The sequence below is a fragment of the Archocentrus centrarchus genome, chromosome 7 (assembly GCF_007364275.1).
Source record: "Archocentrus centrarchus isolate MPI-CPG fArcCen1 chromosome 7, fArcCen1, whole genome shotgun sequence".
In the NCBI taxonomy this organism is placed as follows: Eukaryota; Metazoa; Chordata; class Actinopteri; order Cichliformes; family Cichlidae; genus Archocentrus; species Archocentrus centrarchus.
The window spans coordinates 7,478,872-7,505,103 of NC_044352.1; the positions used below are offsets into that span (position 1 = coordinate 7,478,872).

At 41.0% G+C, this 26,232-nt stretch overlaps 1 protein-coding gene across 1 annotated transcript; it reads right to left on the reverse strand.

The window, feature by feature from the left end:
• Positions 1–798: 798 nt before the first annotated feature.
• LOC115783310 (ankyrin repeat domain-containing protein SOWAHC) lies at positions 799–25,324 on the reverse strand. Its single transcript, XM_030734080.1, has 12 exons — positions 25,079–25,324; positions 20,159–20,220; positions 17,120–17,341; positions 16,353–16,475; positions 12,733–12,789; positions 12,272–12,373; positions 10,152–10,163; positions 6,950–7,036; positions 6,315–6,320; positions 5,060–5,132; positions 4,649–4,744; positions 799–2,879 (listed from the first exon to the last, which is right to left on the reverse strand). The coding sequence occupies exons 1-12, from the start codon at positions 25,209–25,211 to the stop codon at positions 2,707–2,709; spliced, it is 1,146 nt and encodes a 381-aa protein (XP_030589940.1). The 5' UTR covers positions 25,212–25,324; the 3' UTR covers positions 799–2,706.
• Positions 25,325–26,232: the final 908 nt, after the last annotated feature.

Sequence of the window (26,232 nt, forward strand, 5' to 3'; positions counted from 1 at the left end):
AATCAGTTACACAGCAGTATGCACCCCTCAATGCTTTTCATTAGAGTCAGCGTGCTATTGAAACAGTCGCTCCACCCCCCTGACTCACACACATGCATGCGCACAAACACAACCCTCGTGTGTAGCCACAGGCCTTACTCATACATGCACCAGATACAAGGTAGCCCCCCAACAACAGGAGGGTTGAAATAAGTGGGGCAGAGGGGAGGTATGGGGGTGCAAGGCCTCAAAGCATCGGATTAGAGTTAATGTGCCCTCCCTGGGTTATAATCTCTTCAGAGGGGGACTTTGTTTGAGGGGCTTGAGGGCAGTAAGATAAGTATCTATTACAGAAACTCCCTCTTACCCCCCCCCCCCCGCAACATCCCCGCTTCAAAAATGAAGCACAAAAACACTTGCCTCTGTTCCCCTCTGTGTCGTCTGATATCCAAGAACCAAAAGCAAGTGCTGCCCTTTTCAGCTAATCAGGTATTAAGGTCTAAAGCCGTATGGAGAGTTAGCAGGGCCCATATTTACTCCATCTGTAGCCCACAAAGTCATGTAGTTAAAGTAAGATCAAAGGCAGCTTCAAGAAAAGCTGGGGTTATTGTATAGAACGGGAAAACAAAGCAATATTACAAGTTGGAGAAGCTGGGGTGGGATTTCAATGTAGCCGTTAAGTAGACGCGCAACAATTGAGCAAAACAATGTAAGTTTGCTGGCAGAAAAGACAAAGATTCAGTTTCATATAAAAGGCAGTTTAATTCCAAAATATCTTCATTATATAAATAATGTGCAAAAATGTAACTGAGGCTAGAATTAGGTTAAAAATAATTGTAACAAATGATATTTAATTTAGAAAGGAGAAACGAGAATCTTCAATAACAAGGTAAAAGTAACGAGCACTTGACTTTTAAAGCATTAAAACCAACTGACAAAACGTTTTAAACACAATATAACAGTCCTTTAAAAAAAACCCGTTACCAGGCATTTTGATAAGCAGCTGGTGAACAAATCAAGTACAATCAGCCACCCCCCCCCCCCAAAAAAAAAAAAAAAACAACCTTTCATCAAGTAACAGAGTGACCTGATCTGTACGGAGTCTCAGGAAATCAGAAAATATTGTCATTTTCTTCTTCTTCTGCTTCACGTCACTCTGTTATTCCTGAGACTGAGACTACTCCTGCATCGATTCAGTGGCCACTCTTATTGAACATTATCCTCATTAAAATACAAACTGGTTATTCTTGACCAACCGGCAGAGAGAAACACGACAGAGAGAAAGACTGGCAAAAACAATGCTAATGCAAGTTTAGTGTCAGGCATTATTTTCCCCTCCTTTGTGCGAGAATTCCCTGGATTAGATTTAAAGAGGAAAAATCTGAAGGTTTTGTATGTTTAGCCCTTTTACTACAAATAACACAACAGCCAGATATTATGCAGAGAGGCAAATTCTTCCTTATTTACTTCCTTATTTTGATTGGCTTTGCTCATTATTGGCAGAATTTTCCAGCTCCCCATCTTTCCAGTTGTGTTGCTGACTCAGTACTTGAGTGCGAGCTGGTGCAGCCAGAAGCATTATCTGACATTCGACTCTAAGAATTACTAATAAAGGAGGATCGCCGGGTGAAAAGCAGAGTAAAACGGAAAACATAATTAAAATGTAAAAAGTTACGGTTAAGCACTAAATTTAGAGTTCTTTGTGAATTATTTTTGTACTTACTTTAAGGCATCGGGTTTATTCTCTTTAAAAAAAATGGTCTCACTGTTATTAAAAAAAAAAAAGAGCCACCACCCTCCTCATTACACAAGCCATTTCTGCACCATTCCTTAAGAGTGTTAAATCTGAAATAAAAAATTCACCACATAATTAACGTTAACTGCTGTCAGTGACTGAAGGAAAGCAGTTTAAAAGCAGTGTTCAGGGTAAGTTAGGGCACATTTAAGAGGCCAAAACATACAAAAACCATAAAATGATCCCTTTTAAGACCAGTGATTTCTATATGTATATGTGGAAATTACAAGTTTTATTGTTTAACTTAAGGTCTAATAAAGTTTTTTTGTTTGTTTGTGTTCTTCTTGTGCCTTTAGCGCTCAGCTGTTGTCCAAAAAGTAAAACTACAGATCAGTGAGCCTCGTTTAAAGAGTGCGACATGTCTTCATCATCATGAACACTGTGTAGTTTATTTTAATCCCAAATACAAGTTTGGCTCTCTAAATACTTACTAAGGCACCGACCTACAGCTGAACATAGTCCCCAGTAAAGCTGCAGACAGACTGAACAAGGGTAGAGGGGAGGACTAAGATGTTAGCATTTTGGTCTTTTCACTGAATTTGTAAACAATAAGAAAAATAGAGAAAATCAGCAGCTTGAGCCTCATGTGGCCTCAGCTTATGGAAAACTTGTAAGGCATGTAACGCCTACATTTAGCAACATTTACAAACACTTCAAATCTTTAAGAAATACTTAAGAAGGCTGTAAGCAAAAAATATTGATTATGCACGAAGAAGCATCACAATCCTTATAAATATATCTGGTTTCTTTACTTGCATGAACCGTTTAGTTGGCCAACATGATTGGATCTGTAAGAACGGGTAGGAATCATATGTGTGTGTGCATATAATAAATATGCGCATTAATATTTGGTGTAGATATGAATGCCTGAAAGGGCAGAGTGAGTGTGGGAACAGGGTCAGAACAGGGTTGACCCTGGAGTTTGTTTTCCCTCAGCGGGAGAATTTTCTGGGTCTAAAAGCAGGAAGGGCAAGCTGATGTGGCGCCGTCCTCTCCTCCTCTATCGGAGCCAGCTCCTCTGCCGACCCCCACTTCTTCTTGGAGTGGAACAGCGATGCCAACTTCCTGTTCTTGTTCCGCTCTCTGGCCTGAGTTACTTGAAACTCTGAAACCATAAAAAACCAAAATTCACAGATGAGTGGAAGCCCTGTTTTCCCCCATATAAACTGTCCAATATTACACTGCTGTCATTAACTGGCACAGAGTGTGGAGTAGGGGACACGAACCTCGTTCTGTTTGGGGAAACGGCATAAAAAACTCACTGGAGATAGCACTTCCAGCCACAGAAGAACATTTATTTAAAGGAGTTCAGCATTTTTGAAAGCAGTCCTTTTCTCTCTCTTGTCGAGTTCAGGCGAGGAAATAAACACCACACTCGTGTGTAAAAATTCAGGTGCAGCCAGCAGCCAGTTAGCTTAGCTTATCATAAACACAGGAAACTGTTGCTCCCTTCTACACCAGATGCTTACGCAAAGCTACGCTAACTGTCTACTTCACAGTTAGTGTCCAGACAGAGGGACATTCCTCTGTCCAAAAACAGAATAGAATAAAATAAATCTGCATATTTCTACTGACGGGTTCCAATAGCCATTTCCACTTTGGATTTAATTCCAAGTTTAAGCTCCACTGCCAAAACATTCCTTATTTAATCTGTCATATAACAGTGCAAGTTGTGAGTTAAACAGTTGGGTACATTTTGAGTCCAGAATATCCATGATTTACTGAACAATAAAACCTAATTAATTCTGTTTCCCCTGTACTGAAAACTGCAGTCACTTTATTTTTAGTACTACAAGCCTCTACGAGGAGCAAGTGTTGTTTTTCCTTGTAGCAAAAGGAAAAATGACTCAGGATGGGCTTACTGAATATCACAGAGGAGTGTGAGGGGAGAACTAGTTCCTACTGGTGTCAGTGTCTGTAAATATACAATACAAACTTATTTCACCTTCAATTGTGGGCCAGATCTGCTTAATGTGCCAATAACTTTATCATTTACTTAAATCATTTTCAAAACCAAAAGCTACATTATTGGTTTCTTATTAATTTAGGCCCCGTCCACACATACATGTACAGATTTTGGAAAACTTTTTCTCTGTGTTTCGTCTACTTATAAATTTGTTTTAATGTGACTGAAAACTGAGTTTTAATAAACTCCTTCCAGGGAGAAGACTTAAAGAAACTTCTTACATGTGGACAATGTCAAAGGTGTGTGCCTTTGTCTAATTTGTATTTACCTCAGGCTGTGCATCATGTGTTTGATGTCGACTGCTCTAAGAAAATTGGCCAACACTTCTATACTGTTAGCCTTATATCGCCACCTGTCTGATATTGTTTTTTTGCATTTTCATGGAGATATTTTTCAAACCAGAGCTTGTGTGGATGGGATTGTTTTTTTGTTTTTTTTTAAATTGTTCCTTTTGATTTTTAGTGCTGCATCTTGCAGCATCCTGCAGTTACACACTCTTGCTACGCAGGGTGTCTCTGAAGAAATTACTCCCATGGTTTGTTGGCTTTGCAAGTAACGGTACAGCTGCTGTGATGAGCTGATAAAGAGGAGAGGAGAAACCACAGTCCTGTGTGAAAAGATCAACCCTAAGCTGACCATCATTCCCTGTTTGCAGATGTGTGCATATTCCCTTCTGGAGGGTTTGTTTTTTTTCCCCCCAACAAATCAGACCAAGCATGTATGTGTGGACGTATCCTTCAGTATGTCAACTTTACAGCGGATTTCAAATCCAGGATTTCATCAACCATCACAGGACCACATAAGATACAACAGCTTTAGAGAAACAGACAGGAAGAACAACATAAAGCCACTGCAGTGACAGTCATTAAATAGCTTTAGCAGCAAAACTATAATAATCATTCACTCACGTAGCTCACAGTCTTCATCTGGTCCTTCTGCCTCTTTGATGTTCAGATAATGGCAGGCGAGATGACCACTGTAGTCCCGCAAGTTTTCTTTAGCCCCTGGTAAGACAAAAAAAATAAGTGACTGAAAGCAGAGACAGATAAGCCACTTCACTGACACCTTACACCCAAAGATTTAAGGAATGACTCATAATCTGAAGGTAAACAAGACTACCTACACGAGGTAACCAGCTGTCACTCAGATATTCATAGAGGTAAAAAAAAATGTTGTAATGCTCCCAGTTCAGGCACACAGCATAGTGTTATTTTCTTAAAATTTGATCATTTTACAATAGTAAGAAAAATTACAGCTCACAAAGCATTTTGTGTGATGCGATCTCTGCAAACAGTAGGTCAAATGAAAGCACTTTTTACCGTACGACCCTATGAGCAGGTCAAGAATGTGCCGATGTCCATGTAACGCTGCGATGTGTAAAGGTGTGTATCCCTGCAGAGCAAAAACAAGCATAAAACATAAGGAAACAAGGAATTCAGAATTTACATTTTTACTTTGTGTGGAGTTGAGGGGGAATAACTATGGAAAAGTGCTGGAAGGTTTTTGTACCTACCCCCTAAAGTTTCCCAGGCCCAAAGACAGCCAATAAAAACAGCATGGAAAAGAATATACAAATTAGCAAAGGTTATGGAAACACCAGATAATGATAAAAACATAATTGCTTGGCAATTCGCTGAAAATTGCGTAGTTGTAGGGTTGTGCATGCTGGCACATAGACGCACTGTTTTGGGAAACAATTAACATGACATGACATGATTTATTAGCAGAGTGGCCCCACAGCACGTGCTTCTGTAATACATTTGTACAGCTGGATCTTCACAGAGATCTTTTAGGAGCATTACATCACTGAGGGGCGCAGCAGAAGAGGCCAGCAGCCAGATGGTTAGCCTTTCAAAACAAATAATTTACTGTACATTACCCATCAGTGGCTGATAACAGCTCGGTTACTCACGTGCTGCAAGAAAAGAAGAAAAAAAATGACTGTGCATGTCACACTAAAGCTAAACTGAAAGAAACTTTACAGGTTACTCCACTGATTTTATAAATGAAGTTCAGTTTGCCCATATTGGAGACACTGTTTATAGAAACTGTAGCTGTAATTTATTCTTTATTAATTTATTCTCTGGTGGGAAACCTAGAGCTGCACTACAAACCTGCCCAGAATAGTCTTGATTAAAGCATAATTTATAGCTCTGTGGGCGGTTGTGTTGGTTGCGTTTAGACCACTTGTTTGGTGGTGTATCTGCATTGCCCGACCAAGATAAGTGAAAGTGAGGTGTTCATGTAGGACCACTGTTTCTGTTCCTGGAAATGCAGGAATGCTAGATTTGCATTTTTTTTTTCACTGTGGTATTAGCCTTGTGCTAATCAGTGTACTGTGTTTAAAAAGCATATTACTGCCAAACTAGCCTATTATAGTTGTTCTGTTGAGACATAGTTGCATTTCTGGAAAGGTGCCCATCAAGCTATAACAAAGATTATTGAACTATTCCTTAACCTGCCCCATAGATTTCACACAAAATGATGGCTACCTTATCATAATCAGCAAACTAGACACAATTACAGGCTATTACATTTGTTTCAAGAATGTACTAGCCTTGTGTTGATCAGTACACCGTGCTTAGAAATCATGGTGCCACCAAAGATTATTGAGGTCTGTTGAATTTTAGTTAGATTTTGGGAAGGATGCATAATCTATGGCATAGGTCAGAGAGCTATGCCGCGGCCTACACCATAGATTTTATGCAACACTAAAAAGCAAGCAAACAGATTTACTCCAATAAATAGTAAAGCATGTCTGTGAGCCTGAAAAGCTCAGGGTTAAACCTAAAGCAACCTCGCTAAGCTCCAAATTCTGCTTCCTAGGGCAGGCCTCTGCAGATGTCACCACATGCTGAGTTTGAGACATCAAATATCCTTGACAGACTTTAGAAGAGTCTGTCAAGGATATGAATGAAACCAAATTCAATGACTTAACTATAGCTTTTTCCCTTTTGTTTTAACTCTTCATGTCCCGCAGGGGAAGCCAATCTTAGAAAATGAACTGTAATCTCTAGAAACACAAATTAAAAAACAAACTCTGACTCACATAAAGCTATACATATTGGGAACTGAATGTCATAATATCTAGAAATTCCTTTTTGTTTAGATACATTTCTTACAAATTACCCAATATATTAAAGTGAAGCATGTTAAGAGTGCCCCTTTAAAGTCTTTGTCTCAAAATGTAGAAATAAAAATGCACTCACTGATTTAATGTTGACATCAGCACCAGCATTAACCACCAGAATGGCCATTTCCTCATTGCCATGTTTGGCAGCCCAATGCAGAGCTGTCTGTTTGGGATAGGGAAAGATTTGTTAGTCCCGAAAATATGATGATCAGTTAATATTCTGCATTATTACAAATAGTCCACACTGAACTGGGCTTCTTATTGGCTGTGTGAGTGCAGAGGGCCAGCTGTGCATGGGGGGGGGGGGATATGAAGGGATGGTAAGAAGGAGGGATGGAGAGATGGTTTCCTGCCATCTAACGAAGCCTAATTACAAAACAACACAGCCCTGTGCCCACAGTTGGGGGGCCCAGCCGCCTGTCACCGGGGGAAGATTGATGATGTTAGTGTGACCCGCAGAGGGGAGACCCACCCAGACATCACCGCACTACTGTCAGCACATGTCAAGGAGAGAAACAGGAGTCCCCACGATACAAGTCTTAGAGATACACACACGGGTCCTCATGTAAAAATATATTCATAGGTGTGAAAATAATACACACATGTACACACCCAGCACACGCAAACCATATCCACCTGTCTGACTGGCACTGTGATCTCCTCTGTTTTTCCTATGCTTTAAGCTCCATAATTATGGGCTATCAACAGGTGAAAGCAGTGTAGTTGCAGATGTCAGCTAAGTAACCACATCCATCCCTTCTGCATTCTGACCCTTAACACAGCAAATCAAACAGTAACCATTTCAGAATTACATATTAACTGTAGACAGATGAAAACCCCGTAACCTCTTTACTTCGGTTAACTGAGCACAGGCCGCCTCAGAAAACAGTTTCCCAGCAGATCAAATGAAATGAAAACTGCTTTTATCATAATGGTTTTATTGGAATTTAACTGGTCAGATGATCTCACTGCTAGAGCATGAGAAATGCTGACATTATTTGATAAAGCCATGTGGCTGCACAAAGTCAGGAGATGATTTGGGGGAACTACAACAAGGCCAAATCTGAGATATTGTTTTTGTGCTGTGATTTATGCAAAGTTACTTTATTAGAATCCAAAAATAAAAACATGGAGTTTAAAGTGAGCATAACAGCCTGCCTTTAAGGTGATTTTTTTAAACCTGCGAGATGACAGTATTTCTTAATCTACACAAAAATATTGTGTTAGTTTCTACTCCAAATATTAGAAAAATTACTATCAGTCATATTTATCATCAATAATATAATTGTGTATTATATTTTCAGGCACAGTCTTTTAAAAATATGAGTTTGCATCTATTGAGTTAAATAACGAGCAACAACTTGTGCAATTTCCACCATCCTGTATGGGAAACACTTGTACCCATGAAACTAGTTAAAAATCTTTCTTATTGCTGCGTTAATAGTTTTGAGCACTGGGAGCAGGTCTAGTTTCTGAGAGGTCTGGATCCTCAACCTTGTGACTTAAATGCAGAGAGAAACTGACACTACCTTCCTGCTTGAAATTTTCTTTAGAAGTTCTAAAAAATAAAACCATCTGTCTTATCCAATGGAGGCTAAGAGGAAGCGATACGTAGCTACATCTCTCTGTGTCGCTCATCTGGGAGGCAGACTGTGATAGATGCTGTCTGGCTAGAGTATCTCCAGCTCTTTTGTCTGTCCCCTGTCACATCTTAAGACAGATTGGCCAAGGGGTTGTTTGACAGGCGGCCCAGCGGGTTTCTCAGTGGGCAGCAGTGATGGACGAGGCAGAACAGGATGCTGCGTCTTCCCCTCCTGCACCTCTCGTTTCTGTTCCTGCCCACTGAGGTGGCCCCCCCACCTGTCCGATCACTCGGAGAAGGGTCTGTCCCCGCCACGTGCTTTCCAGTGAGGGAAGTGACGGCTAAAGAGGACATCGACAGGGGACACAAAGGCCTTGTGTGCCTGACACTTCCCTGAATATGGAGGAAGACAGAGAGGAGTGATGGGCTAATGATGTACTTACAAACTGCGTGGAAGAGGAAGTCCGTCACGGCAGGAACGGAGGCCCACGTAGCGAGGAGAACAGGAAGAGAAAAAGGCCGTTAGACTCTGGAGCGAGAAATGCCGCATTTAGGTGAGCTGACCTGTGTTATGCATTCACTTTTAGGTCAGTCTACCTTCAAGCCACTGTTTGTAGAGCATATCTATAAATCCATTTTATCCTCACAAACATTTGGTCAGAACAGGAAACACTTAAGTCTTCCCAGGATGAAGGGTAATCCCTTCAGTGCTGGTCAAACGTGTGACTTACAGCTTGCTATGTGGTGCACTTGGCTAAACTTCTGTTAAGTAAAATCAAATCAAGGAAAGATCAAATGTAATCACTCGCAGTGTTAAAGACACCAGCAATCGTGTGACTTTTTGATTGTCGGTATCTCTGTGCGTTATCTCTGGAAATGCATCTACCACTGCAGAACATGGAAAGGCTGAAGGCTAAAGAGGAACATCAAAGAGGCCTGAGGGGGAATTAGCACCTTCCCAGGGACACAACCAGCATTGTTCTACAATTAATCCCAGCCTCCTCTATTACTTTCAGATTATCTTTAAGTGGGTGAAGTCTTTGTGGGGCATTAAGACTCTCCTTAATCCCCCCTCCCTCCCCATCTCCCTGCACTTCAATGGCGGCCGTGCTATCTTGTCCGGGTGGAGATGGCAGAGGCTTAAGGCTACTCTTAGAAGGTGGTCTGCCATGGCCACAGGATGGTGTGAGAACTGTGACACAGGGGAGGGACAACAAACAGGAGCTCAAATCTCTTAAGCGCACAGGGAGACAAATAAAAGGATTTGGGTTGTCAGGGGGGCGCAGGAGCTAAAAAGCTATCTTTCATAATCCTTTTGATAGTGGACCTTTGAAATGCGTGATCTGGATGTTTTAACACAGGGTTCTCAGAACACTATTAAGGGGGGAAAAAAAATTGTGGTGGGATGAGCTTGTGAATGTTACACAAGCAAAACACGGATCTGAGTACAAGTCACTGCAAATGCATTGAGAATTTTCCCAAAAGACATTAGAAGTTTCAACAGGCTGGATGTGCGTACAGACACAAGTATGATGCACGAAACTCACCCCCTGGAAAAGGTGGGAACGGTCACAGTCAGCGGTCGCCGTGTCAAAACGAGAACGTTAAAAGCTTCAGGTCACAAATAATCATAAAACGATAACAACTAACACAAAGTTGATGTAATACTGCAACATGCTGCATATCAAATACTCACTGAGGTGAAGTCCTGGTATGACCACAAATAAAAAAAACAAAAAAAAAACACAAGCAATTATTAGTGAAATCAGACATGAATTATGATTCCAGCTATTTGAAACAGTTTGATTCTTTTCTGTTTACTTGGCATTATAAATACGATTTCAGTTGGCTCATATTTTTTAGTTCTGGTCTTTATTTCATTTTTTTTTTTTTTAAAGTACTAGAACAATGCTGGCAGGGACAGAAACACAAGCAAGCATTTTATCCATGATCAAGTACTTCCTGGAACTCCAGAACCAGCAGAGCTCTAAAGCCCCTTTAGCTCACTGCTGTACCTTCTGTGAAGATTAAAAAGATAAGACCAAGAATAGATGTAGTTCTCTGTATTGATGCCGTGTGACTGATTGATTGTTTCCATGAACATAAATACATTTTTAAAAATGACTGTAGGGGGTATTTATTTATTCTCCAAGTACCCACAGTAAGACACATTTCTGTAAGTTTCTTATTCTTTCATTTTTTTTTTTTTTTTTTTTTTGGATCATGTCAGTGTCTCTCTCCCTCTCCCTCCCATACTTTCCTGCTCTTAGCTCATCTGCATCATCACAGGCACAACGTGGCTTTGAAATGCAAGAACACCAAACTATAATGTAATAATGACTGAGGCTTTGGCTACTGGGAGTAATTTTTCAGCGTTTGAATCCATAGTAGTTCTACATTGCCACGCAAAGTTCCCGAGTTGCTTTGTAAGTTCCTGGTCCTTTGGTCCTGCAGTGGAAAACTAAGCTCTTCCATTATGATGATGAGGCAAAACATGAATCAGGAGGTCACTGCATGGACTGTGATGGGTAGCTATGTCAGGAGACTCTTTAAGTACCAGAAAAACCTGCAGGGTTATGCTGCTATAAAGTAACACCTGCAGTTAAAGCTGCTGCTGCAATGTTATATAAGACTTCAGTCACACAGGCCAGACCAGCTGGCAGTCTGGTCGATGGGGAAAAATGTGCATTCCCGGACTAGTTGGCGAGTGGTTGCTGGTTGTTGCCAGTTGAAATCAGTAACAAAGAGGGAACTGTGATTGCTTCTCTGGAAACACTCGCCATCTACCAGCTGAGCGGCAGTGAAAAAAGTGTGACAAGAAACAGAAAACGTTCACCTTCAGAGACAAAGTTGTGCCTCATCACTGCAACCAATACATTTCAAAGGGTACAGCTTTTGCAGCAATCAGTACCTCTTTGCAATCAGTTTTATCTGGCGACAGCCAGCAACCTCCAGTCACTCAGCAACCAATCAGGGAATACACATTTTGGGGGGTCGTTGACTGGTTTCTAAGTCCTTGTGATTCAGGCCCAAAAACAGAATGTCTGTGGGTATCAGCTGGGTTTTTTTTAAGTTTTATTTAAATAATTTATAATTGTTATACACTTCAGTAAGCATAAATTAGCATAAAGTTTGTTGTATCAGTTGTACCTCATCTGATCAAGTCAGAGCTTTATGACAAATGTCAAAACTAAATATACTGTGACTAAAACAGTACATTAAGGCAAACATCTTTACATAACTCAGTTATTTTAAATTTTTGTTTTAGGGTGTAGCAGGATGCTCTTTGAGGCAGCTGTCAACGGTTAAATCGGGGGTGCGTTTGGTTTGCAACAATGAGTACCACCATATTTCCAAGGTTTCCAAGCAAAACACTGCATTGTAACAAGATCAGTTTTATTACATCACCTGTCTGTGGTTTTAATAGTGTCTCATTCATTCATAAAGAAGAAAGACTGAATAAATGTAGCCAGTTTATTAACATGCCCATCTGGGCAGGGTTTTTTTTGTCGCAGGTTTCTTCGTGGATTACCTTCCTAACAATACAAGTTGACATTCTAGTGATGCCTCATTAGAATTAGCCGCATGTCCACGTTGTGTCTTACGTGATCTGGCGGCTCAGACCATCACCCGTTTACAACACTTTTAAATTCTAAATAGGTCTCAAAAATGTGCCTGTTAAAGTAAAACTTTTCTGATCGTTTGGCTGCTTGTGTTTCTTCCCCCCCCCATCAAACTTAGTGATATTAAAGAAAATATCCCATTTGTACTAAACTGGACTTGTCCTTTAAGCATTGAAGCAGAGGGCAGCGCTACCTTCTTGTTTGCCAGCGAGCGGTCCTGGCTGAGCAGCTGAGAGAGGTCAGGGACTCGAGCGGCGGCAGCAGAATAGATCCACTCTTTCTCTAAAGGATCCAACTAGGACACACACATACACACACATCCTGTTGCAGACCTCTTTTGATAGTGCTGAGGCCACAAACCTCTAATCCATTTCCTACATGCTACAGAGTCACAGCCAACTGACACATTGTGGGAGACACCCATGATGACGCTGGTTTCAACAGTTTAGACTTTTACGTCTGTTGTTTGTTTAGTGAAACCACAGGAAGAATGGATGTGTATTTGCAAGACCAAATCCATGATCATCACATGTTAATGAGACAAAAAAAGAAAAAAAAAAGAAACATCAGGGGCTTGGCTCCAGAAATGTTTAACTTGTATCTTTTTAGTAATAATAAAGAAATAGGAAAAAAAAAGAGCTGAGAAGGACTTACAGCGACAGAAGCAGAGCCCATGCTGCCCGTACCCTCCTCGTCTTGCTCCGACTCAGACTGAAACACAAAGTCAGAGGAGAATTAGTCAGAGATGACAAAAAGCTGACCTCTGATAAAAGTGAACTACTGTTTCGGTCATAATGCTCCCACAGCATGATTTAAGATCACAGGGCGCGCATTTTTTTCACACACTTGGTCACACTGCTGTGATGTTTTCCAGCTGACGAGACGTGACCAAAAGGGTGTGAGACAGATAGAGAGGTAATGAGACAGCGAGACAGAGGTGACGCTTTCACACATGAGGGGTAATGAATAACAATCCAATTAACAATTAACCAAAAAACAACAGGCCTGTGGTCAGGCCATATGTCCCCATTTTAGTGTAAAGAGGTCAAGAGGAGAACTCCTTAAATAATGAAGGCAGTGTATAAAAGTGTCATTGTGGCTGATTTATGTGTTAGAGAAGACTTTTTTTTCCCTTCCTTGGACTTGACTGCAAATTGTTCTCAGATCACACAGAGACATCATGTTGAAACACTTTCATATCTCCTGCACAAAACGCACACGTCAGTGAGCCGAACATGAAAAGTGGAGAGATGATATTTATCCAACCTATTCCACTCTGGCACGCATCCATTTTTAGCACTTTCAGTGGAGACCAGTAATAACAAACTGGGAAAACAAAATGCCATCAGTGGGCATGAAGGGAGAGATAGAAGAGGGGGGAAAAAAATTTCAGCAAAGACCCTTTTTAGGACTATTTTTGTTGTTAAAAGGCTCATGATGATTATTTTCACTGTTACTGATCAACTGATAAAGTTTCATTATTTTATTCATTTCACCTAAAGTAACACTTAAATAAATAAATATAAAAAAGACTGTCAAGACTATATACAAAGAGAATAAACAGAATTAAAGGTAAAAAAAATATATATATAAAGAGAGAGAGAGAGATGCCATGACACATTATTACCTGCAGTATTCACACACTGGTGCAGTGTGATATCGCACAGACTTTGCACCAAGGAGCTGGTGGGTTAAAGACTGGCTACTGTCAAATCTGACTGCCTCGACATTTGCATTCCCACATATACCTCAGTCGGGTGATATCTGGAAAAGTTCAGGGCTGCAGTGCATGCATGAAAATGGGTATATAGATACAGTGTATCACAAAAGTGAGTACACCCCTCACATTTCTGCAGATATTTAAGTATATCTTTTCATGGGACAACACTGACAAAATGACACGTTGACACAATGAAATGTATTCTGTATGCAGCTTATATAACAGTGTAAATTTATTCTTCCCTCAAAATAACTCAATATGCAGCCATTAATGTCTAAACCAGCGGCAACAAAAGTGAGTACACCCCTAAGAGACTACACCCGTAAATGTCCAAATTGAGCACTGCTTGTCATTTCCCCTCCAAAATGTCATGTGACTCGTTAGTGTTACTAGGTCTCAGGTGTGCATAGGGAGGAGGTGTGTTCAGTTTTGTAGTACAGCTCTCACACTCTCTCATACTGGTCACTGAAAGTTCCAACATGGCGCCTCATGGCAAAGAACTCTCTGAGGATCCTACATGAAGGGATCTACATGAAGACTGTTATATAAGCTGCACACAGAATACTTTTCATTGTGTCAAAGTGTCATTTTGTCAGTGTTGTCCCATGAAAAGATATACTTAAATATCTGCAGACATGTGAGGGGTGTACTCACTCTTGTGATACTGTATATGAGTCTGGATCGGAATGGGACACTGACATTGTAATACTGTGCAGTGGGTTTTGTCATTAATAGAAACAAAACCCTAGTGTGACTAACAAAAATGTCATTTACCCTTTAAATTCTTGACGCGATTACAACAAGAGTCAAAATGAAGTCTTCATTTGAGCTGTAGCTGCAGTTTAAAATGCACATCAGCCATGAAACATCGCAGATCTCACCTGCAGTGTGATCAACTTTCTTTTTCTCTTTTATAAGGACGATAATAGAGAAACATTTTTTTTATATGGACCCACATGTGATGAGTTCAGTGCCAAAGTTTTCAGCCCAAAATAACCTTTTCAGCGCTCTCTAGAGGACAAACTAATGGAGACCACCATTTCTAAATTTCCTCCCAAATACATTTTTATTATTCATTTTATTTTTACTTATCTACTAACACCACATGCCAACACTGATAAATCAGCTCTTTCAGTTGAGCTCTAATTGTAATCCATTGTAACCAACATGAGTTTATGTTAAGCAAACCTGCCCTACAGAGGACCGCATGACACACTAAAACCTCTTGATGTGGAGCCACTTCTGCCTTAATGCTTTTTTGAGAAGCAGCCCACATTTTGACAGGTCTGAGAACAGATTATTGGGTAGGATTACTAGCAGAAGTTGGGGTAATATCTGTAGGAAGAAAATCACATTGGACACCAGTGACTTCAACTTTGGGCCCAGCAGTTTTGTGGTGCAGCACCATTTTTTTTGTTTTTTTGGTGGAAATGCACTGAGCTGGTTCTAGATTGAGCACCACCACAGTGTTGGTGGATAAAGGGGGTGTAAGGCAACAAAAAGCGATCATCTTTGCCACACAGTAGTTGTGCATCTGGGTGGGTTGATAGTATAAATATAATTTTTCTGCCTGAGACAGACTCAGGTGTTCTGATTAAAAACTGCGTATTGTACTGTTGTGATAAGTGAGATGGTCTGTAATATGAAACAACTGTGAATGCTATGATGGGTGTCCTTGCATCAAAGTTCAATGTAGCAGCTAACAACTTAAATAAACACACCTAATCTGCTTGCTGTGCTACATTATCGCACTCACACATCAGTATATTTCATCTATACATTGTGCAGCCCATCAAGGAGAGCCTGAGATTAATCCCCATTTCTTTAATGGGCACAAATGATTATTATCTTTCTAATGAGGTTCAACATGTTGCTGCTTAACATGATAACAAAGAGCTTAGTTTAAATGCAGGTTCTCCCCCTGACTGGTTCTCCTCCCTCTCACATTCGACATACTGCAGGTTACAAATCCGGTTAATTTGCTTAGCACCACCTGGTGGGTAAAAGGAGTCAGTGCTCCCCCTTTCTCCTGCAAGTCTTATCCTTCCTCTGACAAAGTGCAGTGAAATCAACATAAATGTTGAAAATGAACCTGCTGTGTATGCCCTTCTGAAACACCTTCTAATCTTCAGCTTTTATGAAAAAAGGTGTGCTATATTTATTTTGATAAAATAAACGACCGAAATCTGCTTTCTTATTTTGAATTGTCCGCTGCCAACTAGATTTTTACAGCCTGGATTTTTGCAGCATGTGTTGTTTACATGGCGCAGGTTCAATATCGAGCAAAAGTTGCCAACACTCTGATTTCAGAACTAAAGCAGTATGTTGCTTTAAAGAAGTGCAAAGCTACAAACATGCCTTGCTCGCTTAAATGTGTTGCTGGCATGAAATTTACATTTATTTTTACCTACATTTTACACAACATCTTAACTTTTCTGGAAGCGTGACTGTCCAGGTGGTGGTATTTTGTGCAGATCAGCAAAAGGCAGCAATAGTGCTTTTCTGTGTCAGCAAGTACCAGCAGACGCTCCCTCTCAGGCAAACAAATTGTCACCTTTGACCCAGAATCTCTGTCCAGCTCATCTTCTGCGTTGCTGTCCACCGGTGCTTCCTGGATCTGGATGGCAGGAGGTGCCCGTGGAGGGCCCTGCACGGGGGCCGTTCCTGTTTGCTGGTCCTACAAGAGCACAGACACAGTGTGCAATAAACGCAGAAGTTTGTGTGATCCCAATGTGTGAACTGAGTGTTTGCAGGCCAAACATTCAGCTGTGTCAAGTGTGAGTTAACAGCCAGCATTAGCACTTCGCTGGCTTTTTAGTGTCCTTCACCATCTGGTGTGAGCAGATAACGTTTGCTTAGTGCCCGCCTGAACAAATTATGTATGAAAACACTAAAAGCACCATGGCATACATTAAATCTCAAGTTTCGTGTATGAATAATATGATTTGGATGATGACTATGAATTTATGGAGCACACTGTTTATTGCCATAACTGACAGTTGCTTATATGCATTGAACAACTATGCCCTTTATGCAAAGATTTGCCAACAAAATAGCTTTCTCTTCTCTTACACAGTGTCTCTCTGTCATTAAATACTAAGATCAGAGAAAAAAAAAAGCCAGTGCACACCAACAGCAAGGCCCTTGTTTAGAAATAAGTGTGTCACTCACATAAAGAGTAACCACAGAGTACTGAGGCGAGAGCAACTTCAGCGATTTACATATTAGCGCCCAGCGTTGCCGCTGAATCATCCCTGTCGGTCGCACAGTTTTTCTGGCTTTTACAGTTAGTGAAGAATGATGAGCAGATTTCAAATTCACCTCTGCTGCACCATCAGCCTCTCCACACGACATCGGCTCATCCTGTTCTTCCTTCTCATGAGGAGACGACGTCGGGGTGCTCGTCACCTCCCACTGCACCGTGGCTGTCGCTCTGGCCGGGCTTGGATGTCTCTGTGGGTCTCTGTCTTGCCTGAGATGCTTGGTGTCTCGCTCTTGCAGCATGTGCTTGTACTTCTTCTTGAGGACAAGATACTTCTCCCCCTGTAAAAGACATTAAAACTGTAAAACATCCATTTTAAATAAAGCAAGAAAAATAATCTGCAGTATTACCCACATTCAGGTCTAAATTTGGGGGGGGTACTTGCTGTAGGTTCCCAAATTTAATGCTGTAGGTTCCCAAATTTAATCATACTCATCAGTCAGTCTTTAATCATTTTGCTTCACCTCACATCTCTGATGCCCCTTGAACCCAATTATTAAACATCAATGGCTGAACTGCTTTCTTTGAACTGGAGCTGAGATGATCGTTCAACTACTTGATTAATTGATCTAATCTACCTCTTCAGTGTGAGGATTTGCTGCTTTCTCTGGTTTATTGAATATCTTCGGATTTTGGACTGCTGGTCAGATAGAAAAAAACATTTCAAGATACTTAAAGATACTACTCCCAGGCTCTGTTTACTGCTAAAGAAGATTAATTTATAGCTATCCTTAGCTACAGCTCTACTTTTTAATTAAATCCTCTTGGAATATTAAAGGACTGGTTTCTGGCATGAACTGAACAAACTTTCTCCAGGTTACATGAATGTAGGTGATATAAAATGTGTAGATTTTTGCATATATTATGTAACTCGGTAAAGTGTATGATGCCAAGATTTAGATGAAAAAGTCAATACTACTCTAATATTTGTCAGCAAAAGATGGAATAGGCATCATTAAAAAAAAAAACATAAAAAGGGAAGTCAGCTGTTACCAAAATTCTTTCAAAATAAAGGTGAGCAGAGCACAGCTAACAGGTTAAGAATGCTTTAGCCACCAGCGACTGTTAGAGATAGTGAGCCGATATCAGATGTGACGCTGTATCTATCATTACATATTGAAAATTACCATCATGAAATGCATGGCCCTTAATGTCAGAAACAGCCAGAGAGAGAGCTGCAGCTCCATCTACAAATGATGTGACCCAAGGTGAGCTCAAACAGTGCCAACGAAACATTATTCCAAACAGTCAGTCTCATTGCCAGCTGTTTAACCTGAAAGCTTAGCAGTGCTAACATCAAACAGCACTGAGCTTCACTGTGTGTGAACCAGTGGTTTTTAACCGCTGTGCCGTGAGGTAAGGAAGGCAGTCTGAGGAAGCTGGTGTGTTTCACACTGATGAAGTGGGATTTTAAAATACCACAATGACACTGCTTCTCTATTATAAAAAAAAAAAAAAAGATGTCTGTAGGTAGTAACTTATGACATCAGAGGAACAGAAGCAGATGATGGCTGTTATGTCACATCGTGTCTGTGTAGATTCTCAGTTATCCAGGTCATAGTAGTCTCTGGAGCTTGAAAAAAGGCGACTGGACTTCTTTTTGTTTCTTGAAGACGTTTCACCTCTCATCCGAAAGGCTTCTTCAGTTCTCAACCAAATGGTGGAGAGACCCAGGTATTGTCCCAGGTTATGTTATGTCACATCATTGCACAGATCATGAACCTGATTCAGTGTAATTTATTTCAACATACTGCTGTTAGGCCTACTCAACCCAAGCTACTGTCATTTTAGTTTTACAGTTTCATAAATACAAATAGGTTTGGGCACTTCTTTTCAATTTTAAAATTATTATCACAATAGTTATGATTTACGACTATGGTGTGCCTTGATGATCTCTTTTGAGCCCTGAAAGCAAAACTCATTTAACCAATCAAGAAAATTAATAGCTGCAGACTTATGGATGTACCACTTATTTTTATTAAATTTAATATATGAACATTTCATTATTGTGCACAGATGTCAGCTCAATTCTTTGTTTAAAAAAAATCAAAAGATGTGTGAGAGTTATTAATAAAAAAAAAAAAAAATGAAGGGTGCCCAAGAGAGCATACAGTCATTCAAGTGGTCTGGAAGGATGCTAAGCTGCAGCACTTTTATATGGACTCTGTTTTCAGGAGTTATAAAGTGTAACTCTTGTTTAACTCTTGAGTCAAACAAGTCTTTTCAGAACAGATCAGGTCAGAACTGTAAAGCAGAAAAACATATAAACATCCATGTAGTTCAGAACAGAGGGGAAAGGTGCAGGAGGACGACTGTTTTGTTTTTTTAACCTCTTCAAGATTTTTGTCTATTAGATCTACTTGATTTTTCAATATGAAGCTAAAGCCAAGACCGACATTTGTTTCTTTACAGAAAAACTACAACCAGCTCCACCCAGAGGCATAAAACTCGACTGTACATCATTAATAAATCTTTTATATGCAGGTTGTTTAAATGTACATGAACAGAAATGTAAAAATGACACATTAGTTTTGTAACTGCACCTGCCAAAATAAACTGTTAAAGCACCAAAACTCCAGTCATAACTATGTTTTTAAAATTTCTGTATTTGCACATTTATGCATGACAGCTGAACTGTACTGAGCTTTAAAGCTGATAGTAGGCGTTTCTTTTTAAAGTGTGATCAGCCAGCTGTGATAACAGTCTCCAGACCTCCCTCTGTATCTTCACATTTATCAGATAAGAGTGCTATTCATTTTCAGCTGTTCCTTTAAAAAAAAAAAAAAAACATCAAATCCATAACTCAGCCGAGTTGAGTCTGTTTAATCTTTGATCAGGAATATTTAGTCCATATGTGAAAACACGAAAATAGTTTCTTGAAACACTGAAACTGCAGCTGCGGTCCCTTGGGGGAAACCAGTGGGTACAAACAGTTCTGTAAAAACCAGAGATTGGACAGATTGGATAACCCCTTGTTTAGTCACAACAGTCTGCCTGAGCCTTTCACAGCGAGGCCTCTGTGTAGACGTATGACTGGAAAATCGATGAGAGCATAACTTTTCCCAGAAAAGGTAAAAATATTTGAATAGTTTACTTACATTCTCTGACTTCACCACAGCGATTCGGTCAATGATGAGCTTGAATTCCTCTCGGTATTTGGCTGCAGAGGAAAAGATATTTGAGTTGGAAAACAGGAAACTAAATATAGCTTCTAATTTTCTAACGTTTAGTGATATATGAGTGTTTCCAGTACTGGGAAGGTCAAATAAGGATGGAAGAAAGGGATACAAATCAGTGTTGTGTGTGGATGGCAGAAAGGAAGAAGAATAATGTGTTTTGTGTATAAAACCTTTAAAGTGCTCGAACACGCTTTGCACAATAGATGATAAATATTAAAAACCACAGTGACAGCTGAATATATTTGTAGTGTTTACACTAGATGTGCTGTTTGTGAACTGCAGTCTGTTAAAAAAAAAAAAACCTGTTAGTTTCTGAAGTAAGAGGAAGGAAGTCCAGATGAGGGCACAGCTTGGGGGCCAAATATCTAAACAGAATCTAATGTATCTACTGGGCCACATGCCTGAGTCACTTCAAAATCTACTGTGAATCTTTCCTGTGGGAGCCAAATAAACCGACAGGCTGACAGGACTCGTCAGATAAAGCTTCCTGCCCTTTGTTTACACCAGTGAGCAGATATTCAGGCTTGTGCAGAAAGTGTGATTAAAAGCTAACTCTGGCTATCAATCAGCCAGGACGGCTTTGCAAACATAAACCTTTCTAGACGCAGGAATTCAATTCATGCCGAGGTGTTTATATGAGTATGCAGCTCGGGACAATTGGAACGTTTCCTTTTCCTCGTGTGGATGGAAAGAACATTTGTAGAGAGACAGTTGCAAAGCTCGCAGTGACAACAACAGGAAAATCCAAGGGAAGAGGCCACTTAGATCTGCCTAAACAAAAGAATTCCTTACATGGCACAGTGAGTAGTATCATAGATGTCCTAGTTACTTATTAGCCAGAGGGCTGCACAAACAAGCATCTCACATACAAACACACACTCGTGTACCTCCTGCCCCTCAAACACCGCTGCACTCCTTCCAGCTGCCCCAGTTTTGGTCTCTAATAATAAAAAAAAAAAAAAGGCGCCCCCGTTACAGGTCTACATCCACCCATGCGTGTGGACGTGATTATGATTAAAACACTATCACCACAATTACAACAGTGAAAGCCGCAACCACATGCCATGACAGACTTTATACGTGTGGGAAGCACTTTTCTAATTGGACGGCCATGTCAGATGGCAGAGCATCAAAGCGGGTCGCTAAACCTCTGTCAGCAACTGCAGTGCTGATACAGCATCTGGACAGTACATGCTGGCAACTGTGATACAAGGTCACTTTGGATAATCTTTTGAGAAGGTTAAAATATGTTTGTGTTCCCAGGCTGTGGCAAAGGTAAAGTCACTGCAGAATAGAGTAAGTACATCGTTACAGGGTCATTATTTGTCTTGGTGAGACATACTTTGACTCTCAGCTGTCAGTTTATGACACACACCTTCCTAAAAGAAATGTGTAAATATCTTTTAAAATAATAATATACAGAGACAAATAACAATGATGCAAGCCTCATGTTAGAGATAAGCAAAAAATTTATAAATCATAAATGTGCTATTAACCTGATACTCTGTGCTGCAGCTTCATGTGGTTTGATGTGCTTGTCTGCTCCTGCTGCTGCCACTCTGAGACAGAAACATTTCAGCTCATTTCGTTACCCTTTTATTAATTCAATTCAATTTTATTTATATAGGGCCAAATCACAACAAACAGTCTCCTCAAGGTGCTTTATATTATACCCTACAATAATTATTGTTATTTAGATCTGAACTGCTTTATTTGTACGCACAATATATACAAACAGTTTGAGACGTTCCTTCTACTGTTTGTATAATTAATTAGTCAAACCTGCACACATTTCTGTTCAGTTCCTATTTCTTTGTTTCTTATGTCAGTGTGTCGTGTGTGTGTGTGTGTGTGTTTGTGTGTGTTGAGAGCAGGCAACAGCATCTGGTCTAAAACAAAACTAAGCCAAGCATTTTTGCCAAAAACTGAAGTTCCTCCAGAGGCCACTTTAGGCTGGCTCCAAAAGCGAGAGCCCTCTGTTAAAACATCCAAACATCCAGCTGAAATAAGCATGTTTACAGCCTGGAATAAGAATGGTTTTGATGTCTATGGCTAATTTTACCCTTCATGACCACTGTACCAGGAGTAAACTCTTATATAACCTAGCCACATGAACTGTATTAAGTTTTGTAGGATGCTGATGCTGACACAGGTGTTTATGGATGGTAACTCTCTGCTAGGGTTCACCTAAGGTAATTTGAGTAACTGAACTGGATGGATGGATGGATGTTAACCAAGCTACAGTGAGGAACTGTTGGCCAATAGATTCACTGCTACGGGTATTATGGGTGTGTCGATAAACACAAGACTTATCCAAAAACCTGCCAAATATTTAGGCCAGACAACAAAATACCTTTGGTTATGGTCACCCGACCGACCCATGCCCAACCCCCCCGGCCTTTCAGTTTTTTTTAAAGAAATAAAAAAGTAAGCATCAAAACCTGCTGCATCTATTTAATCTACACCAGAATATGTGGTTTATTTTTTACACAAGCACGACTCACTGTACTGTTGTTTGCCTCCTGTACGCAAACCTAATATTTTTCATTGTTCCACTCAAGAATCTCACATTTAAAAGTCATTTGATGAAACACATTTTCTGATTGGTCGATTCTAGCCAGTCGTGTCGCACGTGAGAAAAACACTTAAGCGTGGTAGCGACCAAAATGGCGGAGGCACCACTCGTGCTCCAAGGAGAGCAAAAGTTGTGTCACAGATGGCAAAAATTAAGGTGCCGTTTACACGAGACCGTTTTCATTTTGAAACGGCGTCGTTTTGATGTGTTTCGGCCTTGCGTTTACACGACACCGGCTTGCGTTCTCGTGTAAACACTTGGAACCGGGGTGATTTGAAAACGCTCGACTCGCACATGCGCACTATGGTTGCGACGGCCACAGTTTGTCACGCACGCGCAAATTGATAAACAGTACTCGCGGATTCACGAGTGCTTCTTATGCTTTTCTTGTGTTTTTACCGTTTTGTAATTCAGCGTTGTGTGCACCAGTGACCCAACCTCATCGTCAGTCCACACAAAACCTCTCACATTGGCCGTTTTGTAAGTAAAGAACAATTTGCTGCACTACCTACTGTGTCACTCCACGCATGCGCGTCTTGCATAAACAAACTTTGCAAAGAGAAAACCAACGCCAGCTTGTGGCCTGGCATGGGAACTACATCGTTTTCATCGTTTCATGTCATCGTGTAAACACGGATCGTTTCTGAAACGCTATCGTGTAAACGAAAGGCTGAAACACATCAAAACGACACCGTTTCCAGTGAAAATGGCTTCGTGTAAACGGGGCCTAAGTTAGCTACACTGACTGCTTTCAGCGCTTTCAGAGCTCCTCAGATTGAGTTGTGTTCTTCATGTCTTATGGGTCGCTGATGTCATTGGTTGACGTTAACCCATGTAGATAACAAATCTAAATGCCAGTGAAATTTTGGAAGCATTATAGTCACACCCACAGACTACAAAAGATGAATGGGGCTACGGCAGGGGTGGGCAACTCCAGGCCTCGAGGGCCGGTGTCCTGCAGGTTTTAGATGTGTCCCTGATCCAACATACCTGAATCAAATGGCTGAATTACCTCCTCAGTATGCAGTCAAGTTCTCCAGAGTCCTGCTAATGACTTCTATATGTGATTCAGGTGTGTTGGCTCAGGAACACATCTAAATCATGCAGGGCACCGGCCCTCGAGGCCTGGAGTTGCCCACCCCTGGGCTACGGGGTCAAAGCGAAGCCACCAGAGAAGCGTCTTAAACCTGCATTCTTTGTAATGGCCAGCAGGAGGTGATACTTCTGGTTGCATGTTGTATGGAAAACCGTGACCAGTTTTGGCCTGTGAGATGATGCTGAGGTTTCAACCATGTTTGCTGGACACAGTCTGATGATGAAATTTATGTCACTCGGCCCGAGTAGATTTACCAGCACAGAAATCCTAATCAAGGATTTGAGGCGTCACCGGTGGATGACTTCATGTTGGCTACGTCCATCTTTATATACAGTCTGTCACCAAGCAAACCTTCTGTCTGCACAGACCTGAGTGTACAGTATATTTTAATGCCTAAAGGTTCTACTTTTTCATTTATTAGTGAAATATAATTTTTTCTCTCTCTAGGTTCTATAAATCTCTCTTTAAAGTATGACTCCTTCTCGTAGTGTTGTTTTAGCTAAGCATACCTATGAGTACATAGTTACACAACTTTACTCCCAAACACATTTTTCTGCAGAAACCAAATAACAGAATTGTGGTGTCAGCAGTGACTCAGGGCAGGATTGCATAAGCATCTGTAGAGTAGGTGGGTGGAGAATAACAGCAAATACACTGATCCTGGGCTCAAACAACAGCTGAGTTATAACTACTAGTTATAACCACTGGTCTTTTATTTCTGAGGGACCACGACTCTTTCTGGGAAGCCACAGGGCCTTCATGTGACACTGCATGGTGACATGTTTTGGGGGTGGTGGTGGTGGTGGTTCAGGTCCTCTGTTTGAGTTAGAAACGTGCCCGAGGGAGGAAATGACACAATTCCTGCTGAAAACTCTTCGGAGAGGCTTTTTAATGTAAACCAGATGTCTCCTTTCCAGCAGAACACAATGAAAACGACCCCGAAGCCCTTTGTTAAAGCAGACGAAGGGGATGCTGCGTTAAAATAAATAAATAAAATCCCCGTTAGTCTTATTATGACGACTGTCATGCAAACACGAGGTCAGTGTGTATTTTGCCATCTCGCACTAATGATGCGGCACGACCTCAACATATTTCATCTGCCCGTTTTTTTTTTTTCCGCCTAACATTTCCACTGAGCTAAATCCACGATGCAACCTCTGTTACTTACCACGTAACTGCGAGTCACTGTGCCCAATAAAAGGCTTAAATGTCTTCAGTATATCTGCATTTTTGACTCTGCCTGAGTCGCCCCCGGCCGAGTAGAAATAATCCAGCAGCGACTCTTCACTCACATCACTCATCTCAGCTCAGCGTTTGGAGCGTCTCTTAACGGCCCGGATGGGTTTCTCTTAAGCTGGTAATCTATTCTTGTGGGGTTTTTTCACTCTGCCATAGTGCTCTCCTCCTGGCTAATTTGTTATAGTACATATCTAAAGTTTACTCCACCCAGACGTGCTGACCGCTGCGCCCCCCCCTCCGCAGTTAACCCGTTAAAGACACACGCCTTCATTTTCGTCCTCCGCGCTTTCTGTGCCAGTGGTGGAAACATTTAGATCCTTTTGTTGGAGTAAAAGAACTAAACTTGCGCTGCAACATACTTCATTATAAGTGAAACTACTGTGCCGAAACGTCAGCGCATGCTGGTACAATCAGGCAGATACACGTTTTAAAAGTGTTTAATGCGAAAATAGTTACTCTGAGTACTGGTGCCAGCTCAAAGCTGGTTGTGCACAGCAGCCATTGCAGCCACAGACATGTGTGCAGGATCATTGTCCTGGAGAAACAGGACCCCCTTAGTCAGTTTTCCAGGCCGTTTTGACTTGATTGCCTTTTGCAGCCACCTCAGCAAGTTCGCAGAATATTCACTGATAGTATGGCCTTTTCGAAGGTAGTCGATGAACACGATGCCCTTTGCATCCCAGAAGACAGAGACCATCACCTTCTCCGCCAATGACACCACCTTGGCCTTCTTCGGTTGGGGAGAAGATGGGTGTTTCCACTGCATGGACTGCCGTTTGGTCTCAAAGTGGTGAACCCAACATTCATCTTGGGTGAGGAAACGTCCAAGAAAACCAGCTGTATTTGCTTCAAAAAGTGCCAAGTTCACCTGAGACTTGACCAGCCTGGTGCCCTTTTGATCAGGCGCCAAAAGTCGTGGCACCCACCGAGCAGAAACCTTTGACATGCTAAGATTGTTATGCAGAATGTTCTCCGCTCGTTCACGGGAGATGCCTACAGCATTAGCTATCTGATTAACAGTTAAACGTCAACATTTTCTTGGGCGGTGGCTGTGGCAGGACACCTGACCTTGGGTCATCTTCA